This window comes from Salvia miltiorrhiza, chromosome 4 (assembly GCF_028751815.1).
Source record: "Salvia miltiorrhiza cultivar Shanhuang (shh) chromosome 4, IMPLAD_Smil_shh, whole genome shotgun sequence".
Taxonomy (NCBI): Eukaryota; Viridiplantae; Streptophyta; class Magnoliopsida; order Lamiales; family Lamiaceae; genus Salvia; species Salvia miltiorrhiza.
Genome location: NC_080390.1, coordinates 31,482,769 through 31,503,796, shown reverse-complemented (window position 1 = coordinate 31,503,796; position 21,028 = coordinate 31,482,769). Strand labels below are relative to the sequence as shown.

Sequence of the window (21,028 nt, the reverse complement as noted above, 5' to 3'; positions counted from 1 at the left end):
AAAATGAACACAAAATAAAATATCAAGAGACTATGTGCTAATAATGCCAGTGACAAAATACAGTTCCGTGATTAGTTAAAAAGTGGGCCATCACCTTTGATGTATTTTAACAGAGGCACAATAACTTCTACTTAAAGTCAAACACAATTCTCTATGAAAAAAAATAAAACTATTTAACATTACGCAGATTTTACGCTGTTTAGTATAAAATATAATGCTACATATAGTCATGTTGGAATATGAAATTCTTTCATATCTGAGCTGGATTGAAGTTAAAATATTTAACAAGAACTCTGAAAACATGTTATTTCTTCGCATAAATAATGATGCTCCAATTCAACTCACTTATTTTCCACGATCAGAACTCAATTTTTTTAACTGTATAAATATTTTCGTTGTCAACATTGGATCATTTTTTTTTTTTTTGATAACTGAAGATCTGATAATTAACTCGAGCTAGAAGCTACCGATGCCGTTCGATGGAAGCGCAGAGAGTTCGGAGAGGGCTCCGGCGATCGAGAAGCTTCTAGAGGCGCCGATGCCATGGATAGGCCTGTACGTCGCCGCTGCGTCTCTAGCCTGCACGGCTGCGATGGCGGCCGACACTCTGCAAGGACTATGGAAGAAGAAGCACTGGTTTCCGTCGAAATACTTCTCGATCAACGCAACCTCACTGACGCTGCTCGCGGTGGCGATGAAGCTGCCGGTGGATCTCACCACTCGGATGTACTCCGTCACCGACCGCCTCGCTAAGGTCAGCAGCCTCGTGTTCATGTCGACCGCCACGGCCAACCTCCTGACCTCGCTGGGGTCCATGACCGACAAGGACGTCTTAATGAACGTCGCCGCGTTAGGCATTCTCGTCATCACGGTGGTCGTCAACGTGGTCATACAGGTTGTCCAGATGCATGCTTATCTCGGAAACCGCCTCGCCTTTCCCGAAGAGCTTCTCGCCATCCTATCCATGCTCTTTCTGCTCCTCATGTTCGTTTCAACGGCTCTCATGATCCCTTCCACCAAACGCTATCTGGAGACTAAATACCACGAGATGCACAGATCCGCCTTGAACGAAGATGAGATTGACGCGGAAAAAGTGGTGACTACTGATAAGCTGAGAGTGTTGATCAAGAAATATTGGGTGATGGCGGAGACCAGCAACCCTCAGTTCGTGATTGCTCGTTCCGTGACGTGCACGACATCTGGCGTGCTGAGCCTCAGCATCGCTCTGATTTTGGTGGAAGTCGAGATTCGGATGGCCATGGAGTTCGGCTTGCTGAGACACTCTTATTCCAGCTACGGTTGGTCGACCAAGTTTGTGCTTGTTGTTCAGACCGCCGGAGTGATCGTTGGCACGATTGCTCCAGCGGCGAGATGGCTGGTTGCCGTCAAATACAGAAGAAGTATTGGAAGCGCAGTGACGGTTGAGGGGTATTGGACTCAGAAGATGGTGGAGTGGAGGCAGGGATCTCTATCTTTTCAAATTCGGAATCTCAAGAGGAGGAAACTTGTTCATGATTTGAGAGCGCAGTTTCTGAGATTCTGCATTTCTGTTCAGTATCTGATTGTTCTTGCTAGCAAGCTTGTCCTTCTCTTCTCCATCTGTTTCACTAGCCCAATTATGCCATGTCTTAACTATTTAAGAAAGAGGCACAATCGCGTGTCTCACTCTGTTTCCTCACGCGATCCAGAGGTCTCGGAGAGTCCTAGTGGCGTTGTTCCGGAGCTGGATTTGAGGCATTACGTGATGCTGCTAGAAGGGGAAGTTGAGCTTCCTGCAGAAACTTTGGAGAATATCTGCAAAGAAGTTGATGAAGTGATACATAAAGGTAAGGAGAGGAAGCCCAAGAATTTGCTGAAGCTGCTATCCAAATCTTGCAGCTTCTTCAAAGGAGTGGCAGAGTTTGACAGCAGTCAAGTTCCAAGCCTGCACTCTCAAGATCTTCCCTATTGCTGGTCTCTACCTGTGGTGACGCTGGCTTGCATCGCGCTTGCTCTTCCCAACGTTGACAAGAGCGAGTCTGATCGGCTGCTGAGCGGTGTGACTGAGGGGCTTCGCCTCGTGAAGCTCGTGGACAAGACTCTGGATAGAAAGGGCGGTTTAACAAACATAAGAACCGCAGCAAATGTGGTGTGGGTGAAAGTCGAACTGTACCACAAATGGCAAGACGAGGATCTTCGTGAGACGTCCCTGAAAGGGAAAAACGCGGCAGAGATACTGCAAGAGCTCTTCTATAAAGCTGAGAAGACAGTGCTCGAGTTCCAGAGAAACGCCCGGGATTGCCTCATGAAGAATCCTCTCAACTGGCCTGCTAATGTCATTGCTGCCAATTCGATGTATAGGGTGTCCAGAACACTCTTGCTCAGCCATGGAGGTTGTGAAGACGACAAAACTGTGTTCGACAAGTTGTATGTCATGATTGCAGATATAATGGCGGCATGCCTTACAAATCTGGCCCATGTGATAACCGTCAAGTGCCACCACAGTGCCATTGAGGAGAGGGAGAAGAGTGTGCGCAAAGCAGCTCTTCTTCTGGGAGAAACTGAGGAGATTGTGGCGCTTCTCCAGCAACGCGAGCTGCCAATACTGACGCCTCACAAGGCAACGGGTATTGAAGAATGGCGAGCCTCTGTCAAGCATCGGACATCAAGAGAGACTCTTCAAGATCTAGAGAAGGCCGTGTAAATGTGAAAGTAGTGATTTTCAAGGCTACATAGCTGGTGTCTGTCATCGTCTACTATGATGATCACAGGCATGTTGCAAATCATGCTTTCTATGTTGGAAGTTGATAATCTCATCTATGTGTGACTAGTTACAAGTTCACTTATCTAAATTAAACTGATAAATAATTGCATGAGCAGCAGCAGCAGCTGCCACTACAATTATGTGTGCATCAATTATTTTTCAGACAAATTTATGACATACCAATCATGTCTTAAAAGAAACAAGATAAGGGTCCATCATTTGATCAGCCCAAAAATGGATCTTGATAAGTTTCCATTTTTGGAACAAGATGTGCATGACTTGACTGAGTCAAAACTGTGAAAGAAGATCTCAAAATGGGAAGAGGAGGTGGTCTCACACAGCAGACAAATTTGAAGAACTTAACTGACTACATGTGAACAGGAATTCAAATTTAATTCATTAGAGAAGTTTCCTTTTTCATGGAAAAGAACGAGAATCACTTTTGACTCATGACTCTAATTACAAATATAGAAAAAGATTCGAAGAGATTATTAGGGGGGACAATTATGAATTACCTCCTCGAGTAACCATTAAACTAAACCAACTAGGACAAAACCAGATTAGTTAAATAATTCAAATCATTTTCAGTTTTCAATGCCACGTCCTTCACATCATTAGCCTTACATTCTTGACTACTTTGTCAAAGTTGGAAATGACAATAATATTCCAGTTTGCATTATTCATTATTTTCCCTCACCAACTCCTTGCGGGACCAAAATAACTGATACCACAAAAAGAAAAAGAAAGATCCAAGAAACATCAAAATCTTGAAACCTTAGTTGATAAACTGCCAACACAAAGCGGCTTCTTCACCTCAAGGAGATCAGCCAGCAATGCCGGGGGAAGTATCAGATATCGAGAGGAAGCTGGAGGCGCCGATGCCATGGATAGGCATGTACGTTGCCGTAGCCTCCCTCATCTGTGCTCTTGCTATGGCAGCTGACACCATCCATGGATTCAGAGGCAAGAAGCATTGGTTCCCGAGTAAGATCTTCTCCCTCAATGCAACTTCCTTAACGTTGTTAGCCGTGGCTATGAAGCTGCCTGTGGATCTCACAACTCGGATGTACGCTGCCACGGATCGCCTTGCCAAGATATGCAGCCTAGCATTCATGTCAACTGCTATGGCGAATTTCATGACCAGTTTAGGATCAATGGATGATAGAGACATCTTGATGAATGTGACTGCTTTAGCCATTCTTGTAGTCACTGTTGTGGTGAATTTCTGTGTTCAAGTCATCCAAATGAGGCAGTTTCTTGCTGGGAGGAAAATGTTTGCTGAGGAGATCACAGCAGCTGCTTTCATGCTCCTCTCACTTCTGATGGTGATATCCTCGGCTGTGATGGCGCCCGCAACTAAACACTATCTGGAATCCAAGTACCACGAGATGATGAAGATGGCCTCGGATGAGCAAATATTGGATTCAATGGAGGAGGGAGATTTCCTCTTTGATAAACTGAGGAACATGATCAAGAAATATTGGGTGATGGCTGAAACCAGCAGCCCTCAGTTTGTGATTGCACGGTCCGTTACCTGCACTGCTTCGGGGATCGTTTCTATGCTCACTGCTCTTCTTCTGGCACAAGCTGAGATCAGATTGGTGATGGAGTACAAGGGGATAGACGCAGCTACCTCCTTGTATGGATGGTCGACTAAATGGATTGTTCTTGCTCAGTCTTTCGGCGTGGCAGTGGGGGCGGTTGCCCCTGCAATTAGATGCTTCAACGCGATTAAGTTCAAATGCTCGGGGAATGGGAAACGGGGCTTCAGAGACGAGTTCAAGATCGATGCTTACTGGACACAGATGATGGTGGAGTGGAGAGAGAGCTCTCTGCCTATGCAGATCAGAGACAGAAAGTGGAGGAAATTCCTGCACAAAACCAAAGGCCTAATTCTGAGCTTTCTTGTAAGAGTTCAGATTCTGATAGTTCTTTGTAGCACAGCAGTTAGATACATGTTTTTCTGCATTGCTACTCCAGTCATTTCATGCTTCCACTGTCTCGAGAGATTGAAGAGTATATTCAGCTCAAGCAAATCACAAGTTCATGGGATTTCGGAATCACAAGCAGAGATTCAGACAGAGATAGACCTGAGCCGTTATGTTCTGCTACTCGAAGGTGAGGCAGAGCTTCCTCAGAAGATCCAAGTAGACATATGTAAGGAAGTGGACAAACTGGTTAGGACAGGGAAGAAGCAGCAGCCTAAGAATCTGCTAAGCCTGCTGCACAGAGTCGGCAACTTCAAAGGGCTGAAAGAAGTCGACAAGAACCAAGTTCCGAGCCTGCATTCTCAAGAGCCTCACAAGTGCTGGTCTCTGCCTTTGGTGACATTGACAAGTATAGCTATTGCACTTCCTAATATTCCAAAAAAGGACGTGAGCTGGCTGCTGCGGAGCGTGGATGAAGGCCTGTTCTACGTGAAGCTCATCGAGAAAACACTTGATAAGAAGGGGAATCTAGCAAACAGCAGAAACGCAGCAGATGTGATTTGGGTTGGAGTTGAGCTGTACCGTAAATGGCAGGATAATGATCTCCACGAGACGTCTCTCAAGGGGAGAAGCTCCAAGGAGACGCTGCAGGATCTGTCGAGCCAAGCAGAGAAAGCCATTGTGAATTTCAAGAGACAGGTGAGAGATTTTGTGATGGAGAACCCCCTAAACTGGCCAGTTAAGGCCATTGCTGCCAACTCAATGTACAGAATCTGCCAGAGGCTTCTCAAAGCCTATGAAGGTGATTATCTGCAGGCAGACGAGAGATTGTTCGAACAACTTATCAATATGATAGCAAACATACTAGCAGCTTCACTCACCAATTTGATGCGCGTTGTGATCATCAAGTGTCACCAGAGGGACATCAAGAAGAAGGAGAAGAACGTGCGCGAAGCAGCGCTCCTGTTGGGGGAAACTGAAGAGATTCTTCAAGTCCTTCAGCAGCACAGAGCTACAGCAAGATCGGATCCTGATGAATCGGAGTTTATTGAGAAATGGTGTAACTTGTTAATCAAGAGGAAGGTTTAGACTTCACTTCAGAAATGTGAAATCAAGGCCTCAACATCGAAGAAAATGCCCATTTTTGAATGGTTGACAGTAAAGGGAGAAAAATTGTAAATTTTGTGTATCTTGGAATATATTGTTGCATCCAGCATCTCTCTATTTTCCACAACATCTTGTCTCTGCATTCATTTATCAGTAAATTTGGCATCACACACACAAGAGAGAGAGAGAAGAGTGCGATGTTGCCAATGTTGAGAGTCTCATTTTACTTATCATAGTGCAAACATGCAAATTGGGTTTGTGTAATATGAAAGACAAATTACCACATAGATGCACGATGTAGGCTTGGGCATGTAATAAGTAAGGATTAAGTAGACAAAGTGGCTCATTGTCGCAACATAAAAATGACATGACCTCTAGAAAGATCATCAAAAGCACTATTATATCCAGTCGTGAATCACAGAAACATCTGATTCTCTATTTTCAAAAGCAGCTGCCGTTCAATATTCTCCAACCCAACCCAATTGGATGTTTGCGTTATGATAAGTAAAATGAGACTCTCAGCATTTGCAACAGCGCACTCATTTCCATTGATATATCGGATGTCTGCTAACATCGTGTCTAAATCTAGCAACTGCCTCAAATGCAATACACTACACTTTCTCTATTATTCCCTCTTCTCCTTCCGATCAACAAAAAAAAGACTCAAGAGCACCACTGCTAACTTCAGCCTTTGCAAGAAGATCAAGTCCTCTTTTTTAAGTTTCCTTCAAGCCTCTCAACGGCTGCAGCAATACCGCTTTTCGCTTCCTCATTGGTAGTAGTCAATTTTCCTCCATTTGCTTTAGCAACAAGCTTCAAATGAAGCCAACCTGGAAAGAAGCACTTCCATCAGTCCAATTCTTGGTTTGCTTGTATTTAATTGTTTGGATATATACACGCAGATGTTTGATCCTGTTAGAGTTTCCACTTTCCACTTCGTTTGTCCTTACAAGTTCCATTTCTGGAAAATGATTTCAATCTTTACAAAAACCAGAGGTGAAAAATTTACAATTGCAGAAACAGACCAGTAAATACAGGCTCAGACTGTAAATTGAGATTACATTCAATTGCTGTTGTAATAACGAGATGCCAGAAGAGAAGTAATAATATGAGCTATTAGTTGGATGCATATTTTACCGAGTGGGAAGCAGATTGTTGCACCCAAAACTGAACCCAACAATGCATTTCTCAAGCGCCAACGGAAGGAACCCGGCACTGTAACATCAAAGAGGAGGGATGGAAAATATTACTTTTGAAGAGGAAAATAAGACTTCTTGATTCCTAAATAAGTTGTGATATACTCACAGATTAAACCAAATGTAGAAGCAGTAGCAGAACCAGCCCCAACTACGTTATATACATCAATTACACCTCGTTTCTCGGCAAGAAGGTTTTGCAAACCGTAGAAGGCAGCAGTAAACATCCCCAGTCGAATTCCACCAACTATGGAACCACGAGTGACTGTAATAAATCTCTTCTCCATTGCATCCCTCATAAGTCGATACTGTTCACGCTTATCTGGTGTGCTCCCAAGCTTCAACATTACTTCTGCATCCTTGCTCTACATACAGATGCAAAGATTTCTCCCTCAACAAAGTCTTCGACAAATATTTAAAATGATAAGAACATCAAGAAGATATCAAGTAGAGAGAAGTATATCAATTACAGTGCAAAACTTTTTTAGAAGTAATCAATTTAGCAATTCTGAACTTTAATTCCAAATTAACCGTGTTCCTCGCCCTCCATACTGAGATATGTTAAAAGATTTGCAAACCTTCTAAAATTCAAAGATCGGAAGTTCATGAAGAACAATCATCTTAAGAATTAAGCACCAATACTTTCCATGATGCTATACTGAACCAGAAAAGCCAGACAAAGAATGGGTTCAAACCCAGAATTGGCACAATACTGAGGAGTAGCCGCCGTTGCTCAATTTGGATCAGATATTTAAACCCAAATAAACATGAGAAAAAACACACCTTTGCTTCCACCAAATTGATGTTGCTTAAATACAAGCCCTTTGGTAAATATTGACAATAATAAAACAATTTGCCCCACTCAGTTTCTTTCCATCCTTCAGGCTGATTGGGAGCATTTAGCCCGTATGAATGAGGAATATTGGCCAATTCAATCATCTTTTCAAGAAAGAAGTATAGAAAAAGGGGAAGAAAGTACACTATTTACAAAGTCATCCTAATATGCTTGGAAATAACATACAAGGTGCATACTTACCACAGAAGCAGAGGCCGCTTTGCTACCTCCATACAACATGCCGGCAAATACACCAACGACCGTGGCAGTACCCCAGTTGACAGTGCCAGCAAGTTTTTCAGTCCTCTGCTATAGAAAACATTCTTAATCAATCTACCACAGCAATATAATCTAAGACAAAGCACATCCCAGATTCATCAAACTTTTGACCATCAAGCTCAGTGTCAACTTTCTTAAATGCAAATGGAGCTGGAATTTAGTACTACACATAGTATTCAAGATTGGATATTTCGCTCTTTCAATCACATAACCAGAGCATCAGGACTGATCATATATAATCTAATAGTGAAATAGGAAGTGATGCTAACAGTCATCTACCTCTTCATACTCAACAAAGTCTAAAGATTACACTCAGTTTTGCCCATGATGTACCTGATGAACTACACCTTGTACTAATTCACCATCTTCTTACACACATACACATATATCATATCTATACCACCCATTAACACCTAAATTCTACGAATGATAAATCTATCGGGTACAATTGATGAATAGAATGAATACACATACTTACATCAGAGACTATCTCTTCTTGATTCTCAGGCGCTTCCATTGTCACTGAAGGAATCGAAATCAGAAACGTTAAAACCCTCGACTATAAATTGTCCCCAAATACGATCTTTAAAAGTTTAGTTAGTGAGAATCATATTTTATTTCTATTTGCAATTTTTGGAAAATTGGAGATGTGAGTCCTATACAAATACTTGAGATACCGTATACCCGTTTGGAAAATTAATTTTAAATTTAAGGATGTTCATTTTAAAAATAATTTCGAAAAAAAATAATTTAAAATTACATTGCGAGTGAATTTTTTAGTTAGCGAGAAATACAGGCTTACTCTTTTAATTTTCGCAAAATAAAAAAATAAGTTATGGCGCAAATGGTGACTGAATAAGCCTTTCTGGGTCATACTTTTGAATTGATATCATATAAGGCACAAATGAATTTTTAATATTCTCTCATTGAAATATTATTAATAGTGGAGTATATGCCAAAAATAGAAAAAAAAAAATTGGAACAGACCAAAAGAAAATACTACTGTGAAGTTATTCGAAGAACATAACTAAATTTTAAAATCTTAAAGGAAAACAAAATTTTACAACGTAATTGATACTCCCTCCGTCCCTGAAATGGCTTCCTCTTTGGGGACGGCACGGGTTTTAATAAAAAGTTGTAAAGTGTATTGATAGTGGAGAAAAAATGATATAATTATTATTGGAAGTTGTGAAAAGTGTTATAATTAGTATTGGGAGTGGTGAAAAGTGAAAAGTAAGAATAAATAAAGTATTATTAGTGGTGGGGTAGGTTTCCAAAAATGGAAAGAAGGAAAGAGGAAGTAATTTGGGGGACGTCCCAAAATGGAAAAAGAGGAAGTTATTTTAGGGACGGAGGGAGTATAACCTATTAATTACTCCATTCGTCCCAATGCAATAATAACGTCCCAAAAAGTAGGCGCACAAATTAATAAAATGTAGATAAAGTAAATGAGGTGAGAGATACATAGAGATAAATCAAACAAGGAAAGAGATACACAGAGATAAAGTAAATGAGGAGAAAGATGGAAAGAGTAGATAAATTAATTATTTCATTTTTTTGGATTGAGACATTATAAATAGGATGCCCAAAAAAGAAATTTGGGACGTTATTATTGGGACAGAGGAAGTATTAATTACTGTATTAAACTTATGCAGGAAAACTTATTAAAAGTACTACAATATTCCATAGTCTCATGTGGCATTTTCTTTATAATTTATTTTTATATATCTTAAATTCTCATTCTCAAATCTATTTTATATTAGATTTCAACTATTTTATATCTTAAATAAAAGGGCTAATTGCCTGTAAATCTCTAACGTTTACACGGAATTGGTTTTTGTACCTATTTTTATTTTTCTACTTTTAAATACATAACCTATCGTTTTGTCTCAAATTTGTCCGGTGACCAATTTTTTCTTACATCGGCGCCGAAAATGCCACTGTGGCTGCCGGAATTGATGAGGTGACAACCGGAATTGACACCTAAACATATATTTTTTTGTACGCACTTTACTTCCTCATTGCGCTAACCATATCTCCAATATTCTTCTTACATATACACACTCTTATTTAATTATTCATTGAAGCTAATTGGCTCCAACTTCATGCTTGTTGATTCACAAAAATAAATTAAGATTAATGGATTGATTTTGATTTATGTTTTTTGTTATGATGGTAGATTGTGAATATTTGAAACTATGATATGTGTTAGTATCGTATTTTATATATTTTAGATTTGAAAAATAAATGCAAAACAGGGGAAACAATAATTATATTATTGGCGGGTCTGACCCGGACCGAACTGAACCCGTTGCTCGGGTTCGGTCCAGGTCTGGGTCGGTCCACACCTATAAATCGGTTCGAATTGGTCTAGTTTTTTGAAAATTTTGGTCCAACAAACCTGCTGGGTCGGTCCGGGTCCGACCCGCTGCACACCCCTAGCCGCCGCCTCCCCCCTGCCAGCACCACCGGCGCCGCTCCTTCGTCGCCCCCTTCCCTCCCCAACCCGCCGCCGCCACCACCACCGGCGTCCGCATCATCAAAAATTCGAAACCCTAGATTCCCAATTTTCTCTCGATTTCCACGAATTCAATGGAAAATTCCTCTCTGAAGACTCATCCTCTCTCAAGCCCGTCCCTTCCAACCTCCTCGCCTCCTCCACCGCGCAGAAGCAATCCGCCACCGCCTCGGACTGCACCGGCATGCCTGCTCGCAAGCGTGAACAACGGCCCACCACCAGCACCAAATTCCGTCATCAAATTCCCCAACAAACATCTAAGAAACCGTGCAATTTTGCAATTTTGGCGGTGGGAATTTCAGGGGTTTGTGAAAATCAGTAGAGGGAGAGGCTGATGCTCCTCGCCAGAACTCCAGCGGCGGTGGAGACATTGCCTGAGAAGAAGGGGTGCGTGAGACAAGGGTGAAGTCAAATCCTCCGAGCACGATGAAATTGAGAACGAGAAAAAGGTCTCCACCACCGCCTGGGAGGGGGAAGTGGCCGCGCCGAGGTGGGAGGAGGGGGAGGGCTGTCGCAGGTCTGAAAAGGGGGAGGGGGAAGACAACACCGCGATTGGAGTGTTGAAGGTCGGCGGGCACTGGTGGTGGTGGTGGTGGGTGGCGGCGCTAGCAGTGGTGGAGGTGGCAGGGGGCGCGCCGGGTGGTGGGGGGAGTTAGGGTTTGGGGTGGGGGGAAGGGGGGAAAGACGATGGGGGGAAGATTTTTTTTTTTTTTCTTTTTTTCCACATGTTTTTTTTTATTTTATTTTTTTTCAGATATTTTTTCCACATGTCACAAAAGTGCCACCGTATTAATTTTCGGCTGCCACCTCATCAGTTTTGGCTGTGGCATTTCCGACTAGGTATTTAAAAGTAGAAAAATAAAAATAGGTGCAAAAACTAATTTCGTGTAAACGTTAGAGATTTACAGGCAATTAGCCCTAAATAAAATAACCTCATTTCTACGTTAACCATTCATCGATCATACATTGATTGTTTATTAAACTTCATCATTGTGTATTTTTAATATCATTTCAATAATTTTGGTCTTCATTATTTGGAGAACATATACAAAATGATTGGTATAAAATAGTATTTTTTATATATTAATTCAATTATTTTTTAAATTGTAATAAGTCTATTTAGCTTGAAATATACTTTTGGTAAGTAAGACTATCTACAATACACTTCATTTTAGTTTATTGAGAAATCTCAATGATATATTTAGATATAAATCGATTATATAATCATCTGATAGCATGTGATTTGATTGTATTAAAAAGGTATATATAATTTATTATTATTATTATTATTATTATTATTATTATTATTATTATTATTGCTTCGATTAATTTTTTAAACTGTAATAAGTCTATTTAGTTAAGAATGTACTAGTACTTTTTATAAAGTGATAATATATAAAATTACCCAACTCTATCAACCTATCTATCAAAAATACCAACCTTTTCAATTCTCTACCATTTATACTCATTTCAACTTTTCAATATTGTTTGGGTTGAAGTATGTGAATCTTTTGTTTGCAATTTCAGTTGGAATGACACAATGACTTTAACTCTTTTACCGAATTTATGATTTTATGTGAGGTAGAGAGAGATTTGTCCTATTATGTCTTTAATTTTAAAAAAAATCTTGTATTTCTCTTCTTTTCTTAGGGATATACATTCGGTTTGTCTAAGCACTGCAAGACCTCATCTCGGAGGTGCAATTAAATTGTAAATCTTGACTCACATTCACTTGTAATTTCGAAACCACCCTTCAGTCAAAGATGGTCGGTGGAGAGAATGGATGCACCGAAAGTGGTCGAAAATATTCGTCTTACGCATAATTTGATTTTCGCAGAGTTGTTTTTTTTTTGTGCAAATGCGCAAATTTGTTTTATGCGTAGATCTGTTATTTTTATTGTGCATACTGTAAATTTTTTAATGTTTGGGCGATTTATTATTTTTGTGTGCATAATCGTGGTTTTGAGCACAGTGGATATTTAAATTTTGACCTGAAATTTAATTGATTAAGTATAAATTGATCATAAATTAATTTATATACATCAATTTTTATGTTACAAATGCGCAAATGCGCATAAGTTAATGTGCATAATGCACTCATGCACATAAATTCAAAGGACACTCATTAATGCGCATAAATTGGATTTATGGGCACAAATTCGATTTATGCGCACAAAAGAGCCGCATTAATGCTCAAAAATGCAAAAAATTCGATTCATGCGCATTATTAAAATATTTGAGCATATATAATGCGCATAAATTAAACATTTCCGCAAAAGTTTTTCGATTTATGCCGGTACTATATGCGCATAAATCGAATTTTATGTGCATATATGACCTGCATTAATGAAATAAATGCGCACAAATCTCCCGTAATTTATGGTACTTGCACAATGTACACTGAATATAACACATTCAAAATCAATCGTCCAATGACTAGTACGATACGTACGATAGCTTTTCATGAACAAAGAAATAATAATAAAAAAATGAAATGGGCATGGGATGTAGCAATTTTAAAAATTGGGTATATTTAGTGATGAGTAAATATTACTTTAAATCCCAAACTACTTTCACACTATCAATTATATCCTGAACTATTAGAAATAATTTTTTAAACCTTGAACTAACGAATTTGTATCAATTGTACCATTCATTTATTTTTTTTGCTCCGAAAATTTGACATGGCTCGCTGGATGCATACCATGATGTATTTATATTCTTTTTTTACCTACATTATATAAAACGACATGATTATATGCCTTATTAATTAAAAATTTAAAGGGTGAAAAATGAATGAAGGGTATAATTGATACAAAATTGATAGTTCAAAGTTTAAAAAATTATTTTCGATAGTTCAGAATAAAGTTGATAGTGCAAAAATACTTTTGAGTTTAAAATGATATTTATCATAAAATAATTATTGAAATAAATAAGCACTCCCATGTGGAAAAACATGTTCAGGGTCAGATATAAGATAATTTTATTTCCATCCCTGAAGTAGAACATATATCACTATAAATGCTCGCATTTATTACAATCCCCAAACATAATTTTAAGAAAAGAGTAATGCTAAACAGCCACATTGTGGCCACCCACAATTTACCTAAGTAGAAAATAATTTAATTTATTTAACTTATTTTTTAAAATAAAAATAAAATTTAGTTATTTTATCATATTCTCTACATAATAGTTATTTTTTGCAATTTTTTGGTAACTTTTTTATTTTTATTAAAAAATAAATTAAAAATAAAAAATGTAAAAAAAAATTTAAAAAAATAAGTACAATGTAGAGAATATAATAAAATAACTAAATCCTATTTTTATTTAAAAAATAAATTAAATAAATCAAGATTGTCCTTATTATATTAGTGTGTGGGTGGCCACAATATGGCTGCATAGATTTATTGTTAAGAAAAAGAAACATATATGTTCTCAAAAAAAAAAAAAAAACATATATCAGACATAAAGAATTGGAGCCGTATCGGAAATATAATACTCCTCCTTAGTATATGAATCGGGCGAACAACAAATTCATCAGTGACGTAAACAAAAGTGTTGAGAACTTTCCACTTCATGTGGGCCCCACGTTTTTGACAAAGGAACCCACAACTTTTGACATTTGAGGAAAGTTGTTGAATTGGCAGCAAGAAAAAATAGCTGCAGCCCACCATGTATCCTCGACAATGCAGCGAAGTCTTCTTCAACAATTGCTGCAGCAAAGCAGCAAACTTCAACAAACAACAGCTCAACTTTCCTATAAATAGAGCTATGTATTCGGCAAATGAAGGTGTGCAGAGTGAAGAGAAAGGTGTGAGGCAAAACAAGAGAGAGTTTGGTGAGTGCATTTGAGAGAAGAAAATTGTGAGGAAAAATCATAGGATTTTTTCATCTCTCTTAAAATAGTAGCTCAGTCCTCTTGTGTTTTCCAAGTTATTAAACTTGAGATTTGTGTTTCCCCTATTTTGTGTAGGGAGAATTTTGTAAGCCTACTATATTCATAGTGGAAGATTTCTAGACTACGGTCTCGTGGTTTTTCCCAATTTGGGTTTTCCACGTAAAAATTCTTGTCTCATATTTTTCTTATATTTTGCACCAAATATTTTTCTTGGTTTGGATCCCATTTTGTAATCCAGCAAGAGGGAAAAGAATTATCCTGGTTCCGCTGTGCAAGTGTCATTTATTTGGACACTCGTGATTATTTATTCACCACTTTTCCCAACAAGTGGTATCAGAGCCACTTTGGTTCTGAGGCGGATTAAAAATGGAGGAATCGTCGTCGCTTGGTGGTATGTTCAAATTGAACGGATCAAATTACTCAATTTGGAAGCCAAACATGTTGGATCTTCTCTATTGTAAGGATCTCTATTTGCCCTTACATGGAGATGATGCCAAACCAAAGGATATGAGTGATGATGAATGGGTCATCATGCACAGAAAAACAGTTGGTTACGTCCGGCGCTTCATTGAACACAGTATTTTTCATCATTTTGCTAATGAGGAAAAAGCTGACGTTCTTTGGAAGAAAATGGAAGCTATGTTTGAAAGGAAAAATGCTTTAAACAAAGCTTCCATCATCAGAAAAATCGTTCGCTTGCGATATGCGGAGGGTGCCAACATGACGGAGCACCTCAATGCATACCAGGGTCTTATCAACCAATCCACCAACATGGAGATTTCTCTTGATGATGAAGTCGTAGCTTTATTGCTACTCAGTTCGTTGCCGGACAGTTGGGACACTCTTGTAGTGTCAATCAGCAACTCGGCTCCAGATGGAGCACTGACCTTGCAGATGGTCAAAGATTGTCTTCTTAATGAAGAATCCAGAAGAAAAGATCAAGAACGTTCTTCTGAGACAAAGGCGATGATTGCTGAAAACGGAGATCGAGGGAGAAGTAAAAGTAAAGGCTCTCAATACTCGAGAGATAAATCCAGGGGGAAGTCTAAACCCAGAAAAGACTTCAAATGCCATTATTGCGGTGGTCCAAACCACTATGAGAGAGACTGCAGAAAGAAGAAAATAGATCAAGCGCGTGGAAATAATGAAAAAGCTGAGAATGACACAACAGCAGTTGCAACTGATGGCGATGTTGTCGTAGTTTGCGATGATGCTCTTGTGAGTTCGTCATGCCAACAAACAAACTGGATCGTTGATTCGGGTGCATCATATCACATTACACCACATCGTGATATGTTTGCATCCTACACCGGTGGCAGCTTTGGCAAAGTCAGAATGGCCAATCATGGTGTGACAGAAGTTGCTGGTATAGGAGACATTGTCCTGCTTACTGACACTGGATGTAAGCTTATCTTAAAAGATGTCCGACATGTTCCTGATATCAGACTCAATATTATTTCCACTGGCAAGCTCGACGATGATGGCTACATCAACCATTTCGGCGGAGGAAAGTGGAAGCTAATCAAAGGCTCTCTAATTGCAGCAAAGGGTAGAAAGCAAAATTCTCTCTATATGATGCATGCAACGTTGTCCAATGGAGAGGTGAATGCAGTCGTCAAAAATTCCTCCATTGAGATATGGCATAAGAGGCTTGGGCATCTGAGCCAGAAAGGTCTGGAGATCTTGGCTAGAAGAAGCCTCATCCCTGAGGTTAAAGGAATGCACTTGGAAACCTGTGTTGATTGTTTGGCCGGAAAACAACACAGAGTTGCATTCAAGAGCTTCTCTCCCTCAAGAAGAGCTCAACCTCTTGATTTGGTGCACACAGATTTGTGCTACATGAAAGACAGAACTCTTGGTGGCGCACTATATTTCGTCACTTTCATTGACGATTTTTCGAGGAAAGTTTGGTGTTTTGCTTTGAAAACCAAAGACCAAACGTTGGAGGTCTTTATGAATTTTTAAGCAAAAGTCGAGAGACAAACGGGAAGGAAACTGAAGTGTGTTCGTGCAGACAACGGCGGTGAGTACCAAGGCCCGTTTGAGCAACACTGCAGGAACCATGGTATCAAGCTTGAGAAAAGCGTCCCAAAGACCCCTCAACACAATGGCGTGGCAGAAAGGATGAACAGAACAATTTGTGAAAGAATCAAATGCATGCTGTCGCACTCCAAACTGCCAAAATCCTTTTGGGGTGAAGCTATGAGGACCGCAGTTGACTTGATCAACCTTTCTCCATCAACTCCTTTGGGTGGTGACATTCCAGATAGAGTTTGGTCCGGGAAAGACGTGTCTTACAAACACTTGAGAGTGTTTGGCTGCAGGGCTTTTGTTCACATTCCAAAAGATGAGAGATCCAAGCTTGATGATAAAACCAAACCATGTATCTTCTTAGGATACGCTCATGAAGAGTTTGGTTATAGATTATGGGACCCAGTTAACAGGAAAGTCATCAGAAGCAGGGATGTTGTATTCCTTGAAGATCAAGTTCCTGATGATGCGAAAGAAAAGCCTGAATCTAATTCAGAAGTTCCTGTCAACTTAGATCCAGTTCCTTCACCGACACTCCAAAATTACGGGGGAGATACCCAATCGGAGCATGGTGATCTGGTTGATGATGAAGCAGGTGACGATCAGACTCCACCTGTACAAGATGATGTCCCTCCAGTTAGAAGGTCTACCAGAGAAAGACAACCTTCTACCAGATATAGCCCACATGAGTATGTAATGCTCACTGATGGAGGAGAGCCACAGAGTTTTGTAGAAGCCATGGCGCATGACCAAAAGGAGAAGTGGTTAGAAGCCATGAAGGAGGAGATGAACTCCTTGGTTGAAAATCACACCTATGACTTAGTGAAGTTGCCAGCCGGCAAGAGATCGCTGAAAAATAAGTGGGTCTACAGATTAAAGGCTGAGGAGAATAGCTCACAACCAAGGTACAAGGCGAGACTGGTTGTGAAGGGTTTCAGTCAGAAAAAGGGTGTTGATTTTGAAGAGATTTTCTCACCAGTGGTGAAGATGTCTTCAATCAGAGTGGTGCTCGCGATTGCTGCCAGTTTGGACCTGGAGATCGAGCAACTTGATGTGAAGACTGCATTTCTGCATGGAGATTTAGACAAAGAAATCTACATGGACCAGCCTGAAGGTTTCAAAGTCAAAGGAAAAGAGAACCTTGTATGCAGGTTGAAGAAGAGCTTGTACGGCCTGAAACAAGCTCCCAGACTATGGTACATGAAGTTTGAGTCCTTCATGTCAACCCATGGCTACAACAAGACCACCTCAGATCACTGTGTTTTCTTCAAGAAGTTCGCAGGAGGTGATTTTATCATATTGTCTGTCTACGTTGACGACATGTTAATTGTAGGCCATGATGCCAGCAAGATTGATAAGCTGAAGAAAGAGCTAAGCAAGTCTTTTGCGATGAAAGACTTAGGCGCGGCTAAGCAGATCCTTGGAATGAAGATCTTCAGGGACAGGAAGAGCAAGAAGCTCTGGTTATCTCAAGAACAATATATTGAGAAAGTTCTTGAAAGATTTAGAATTAGCAAGTCGAAGCCAGTCGCCACTCCACTTGCGGGTCACATGAAGCTAAGCTCAGCACAATGCCCGACAAGTGAGACAGAAAAGGAAGAACTGCAAAAGATTCCATATGCTTCTGCGGTGGGGAGTCTAATGTATGCTATGATATGCACTAGACCTGACGTCGCTCATGCAGTTGGTGTGGTAAGTCGATTTCTCTCAAACCCAGGAAAAGAGCATTGGACAGCAGTGAAATGGATATTTCGGTACCTGAGAGGTACTTCTAAACTTTGTCTGAAGTTTGGTGATAACCATATTCTACTTGAAGGATATGTGGATGCAGACATGGCTGGTGACATAGATTCCAGGAAATCCACATCTGGATACCTGATGAGACTTGCAGGGGGAGCTATCTCGTGGCAATCGAAACTTCAAAAATGCGTGGCATTATCCACAACGGAAGCTGAGTACATTGCTGTGACGGAAGCTTGCAAAGAGGTGTTGTGGTTGAAGAAGTTTCTACAAGAGTTGGGCTTGAAGCAAGAGAAGTATGTGCTTTACTGCGACAGTCAAAGTGCAATTCACTTGAGTAAGAATTCGAGTTTTCACTCGAGAACGAAACATATTGATGTGAGATATCACTGGATTCGAGATGTACTTGAAAGAAAACTAATGCAGCTCGAGAAGATCCACACCGATGAGAATGGTGCAGATATGTTTACCAAGTCCTTACCCCGAGATAAGTTTGAGATCTGCAAACGTGAAGCAGGTCTAGTTGAATCCCCACATCAAGTGGAGGGGGAGAATTGTTGAGAACTTTCCACTTCATGTGGGCCCCACGTTTTTGACAAAGGAACCCACAACTTTTGACATTTGAGGAAAGTTGTTGAATTGGCAGCAAGAAAAAATAGCTGCAGCCCACCATGTATCCTCGACAATGCAGCGAAGTCTTCTTCAACAATTGCTGCAGCAAAGCAGCAAACTTCAACAAACAACAGCTCAACTTTCCTATAAATAGAGCTATGTATTCGGCAAATGAAGGTGTGCAGAGTGAAGAGAAAGGTGTGAGGCAAAACAAGAGAGAGTTTGGTGAGTGCATTTGAGAGAAGAAAATTGTGAGGAAAAATCATAGGATTTTTTCATCTCTCTTAAAATAGTAGCTCAGTCCTCTTGTGTTTTCCAAGTTATTAAACTTGAGATTTGTGTTTCCCCTATTTTGTGTAGGGAGAATTTTGTAAGCCTACTATATTCATAGTGGAAGATTTCTAGACTACGGTCTCGTGGTTTTTCCCAATTTGGGTTTTCCACGTAAAAATTCTTGTCTCATATTTTTCTTATATTTTGCACCAAATATTTTTCTTGGTTTGGATCCCATTTTGTAATCCAGCAAGTGGGAAAAGAATTATCCTGGTTCCGCTGTGCAAGTGTCATTTATTTGGACACTCGTGATTATTTATTCACCACTTTTCCCAACAAAAAGCACCACAAAAAGCACCTATACGATATTATCCACCTGCCTCGACAAATAGTGTTCCAAGGTTGAAAAAAAGTAGTGCTTCAAGGTTGATCGTCAATATAATTCTTGCTAACCCATAAAAATAAATAAAAACTCAGTCGTATTTTACAATCTGTTTTAATTTTTTTTTCACCGCACACCATGTTCATAATCAAATCAAGATATTGTTTTCATCAACTTAACAATGAGCAGAATATATTCATTCCCCTAGGGGCCTTAGCTACAATGAGAATACGTGACTTAATTAGATACACACTACAATTGTCTTTTTCCAGAAAAAGAAGATGCTGAAAATCTCCAAACTTATCCTAAAACAAAAAGTTCATATATAAGAGAGAAAGTATTAATTGACCAGAATTGAAGAACAGATCTCAGCCGATAATAGCAAATAAAATTGGTAGGACGATACGACTTGCTTGCTTATGTTACCATATTTTCATTGAAGACCATTTAATTTAGGATAAAATAATAAAAACACTCTTAACGTTTAGGGTTATGTATTTACAAGAATATACAATTTGTTAATAAAAAAGTTTACATAAATAGGTCGGATCATCCGAATGATTAACGGGTGGTCTTCCAGTCAACAAAATTGTGATTTTTTTTTGCGGGGGGGGGGGGGGGGGGGGGGGGGGGGGTTGAGATTGAGCCCACCAGATCTGGTATGTGATGCGTGTGACGGTGTGAGCCCAGAATTGAACAGCAGTCATGATCGGGAGGAAAAAAAAAAAAGAAGAAAAAAAGAAAAACTATAAATTTTGTTTACGGATATAGAAATCCGGTTAGTCAATTGGGAGTATATGATTTATTTTTGTGAACAATAAAGAGCTTGTTATTGTTCTCTTAACTAGCTTTTTCTAAAATTAAATAAACTGATTAATCGGTTTAGCGGTTGAATTAGCTATCGGTGAAATTACACTTATTCGATTCTAAAATTAAAGAAACTGATTAATCGGTTTAGCGGTTCAATTAGCTATCGGTGAAATTACACTTATTCGATTCCGATTAATCGGAAAATCGATTCGTTTAAAATTGAACCGATGGGATAATCAACCCTATTTATTATATTTCTGTTATAATCTGTACATGTTACAATATTATCTTATGTACTGACGTGGTCTATTATAAGATTATATGTGCATTTCGACAGATAGCAATTCCAATGTCCATATATTTAAAGTCGTGAAGTCAATAATTTATCAAAAGTGTCTGTCAATTCAATCCAAAATTCATGGACTGGCCCGATTAACCCGTCAATCTGAGAGGGTTAGGATTGAAAATTTTCAATCCGATAAAAATTACAACCTGACTAGCCCGTAACCGAATAGCCTGGCATCCGATAGGATCGGGCCAACTAACCCGATGGGCTAACCCGAAATCCGAATACATAATATAAAATATTTAGATATAAAATTAAAAAATGACAAAATATTATCATTTCACTTTTCTTTATTTTTTAGATGCTTTGATTCTATGAGTTCAACTATTG

At 39.5% G+C, this 21,028-nt stretch overlaps 3 protein-coding genes across 4 annotated transcripts; 2 read left to right on the top strand and 1 right to left on the bottom strand.

The window, feature by feature from the left end:
• The first annotated feature begins 469 nt into the window (after positions 1 to 469).
• Positions 470 to 2,683, top strand: LOC131023290 (uncharacterized). Its single transcript, XM_057952837.1, has one exon. It carries the CDS (start codon positions 470 to 472, stop codon positions 2,681 to 2,683), a length of 2,214 nt encoding a protein of 737 aa, XP_057808820.1.
• An 893-nt stretch (positions 2,684 to 3,576) lies between these two features.
• LOC131023289 (uncharacterized) lies at positions 3,577 to 5,760 on the top strand. Its single transcript, XM_057952836.1, has one exon. It carries the CDS (start codon positions 3,577 to 3,579, stop codon positions 5,758 to 5,760), a length of 2,184 nt encoding a protein of 727 aa, XP_057808819.1.
• A 321-nt stretch (positions 5,761 to 6,081) lies between these two features.
• Positions 6,082 to 8,936, bottom strand: LOC131019916 (uncharacterized). 2 transcript variants are annotated; one of them, XM_057948542.1, is made up of 5 exons: positions 8,567 to 8,936; positions 8,011 to 8,115; positions 7,084 to 7,339; positions 6,916 to 6,993; positions 6,082 to 6,608 (listed from the first exon to the last, which is right to left on the bottom strand). In XM_057948542.1, the coding sequence occupies exons 1-5, from the start codon at positions 8,603 to 8,605 to the stop codon at positions 6,481 to 6,483; spliced, it is 606 nt and encodes a 201-aa protein (XP_057804525.1). In that variant the 5' UTR covers positions 8,606 to 8,936; the 3' UTR covers positions 6,082 to 6,480. The 2 variants fall into 2 exon arrangements, with proteins under 2 accessions (XP_057804525.1, XP_057804524.1); XM_057948541.1 differs by having other exon boundaries at positions 8,011 to 8,118; positions 8,567 to 8,758.
• Positions 8,937 to 21,028: the final 12,092 nt, after the last annotated feature.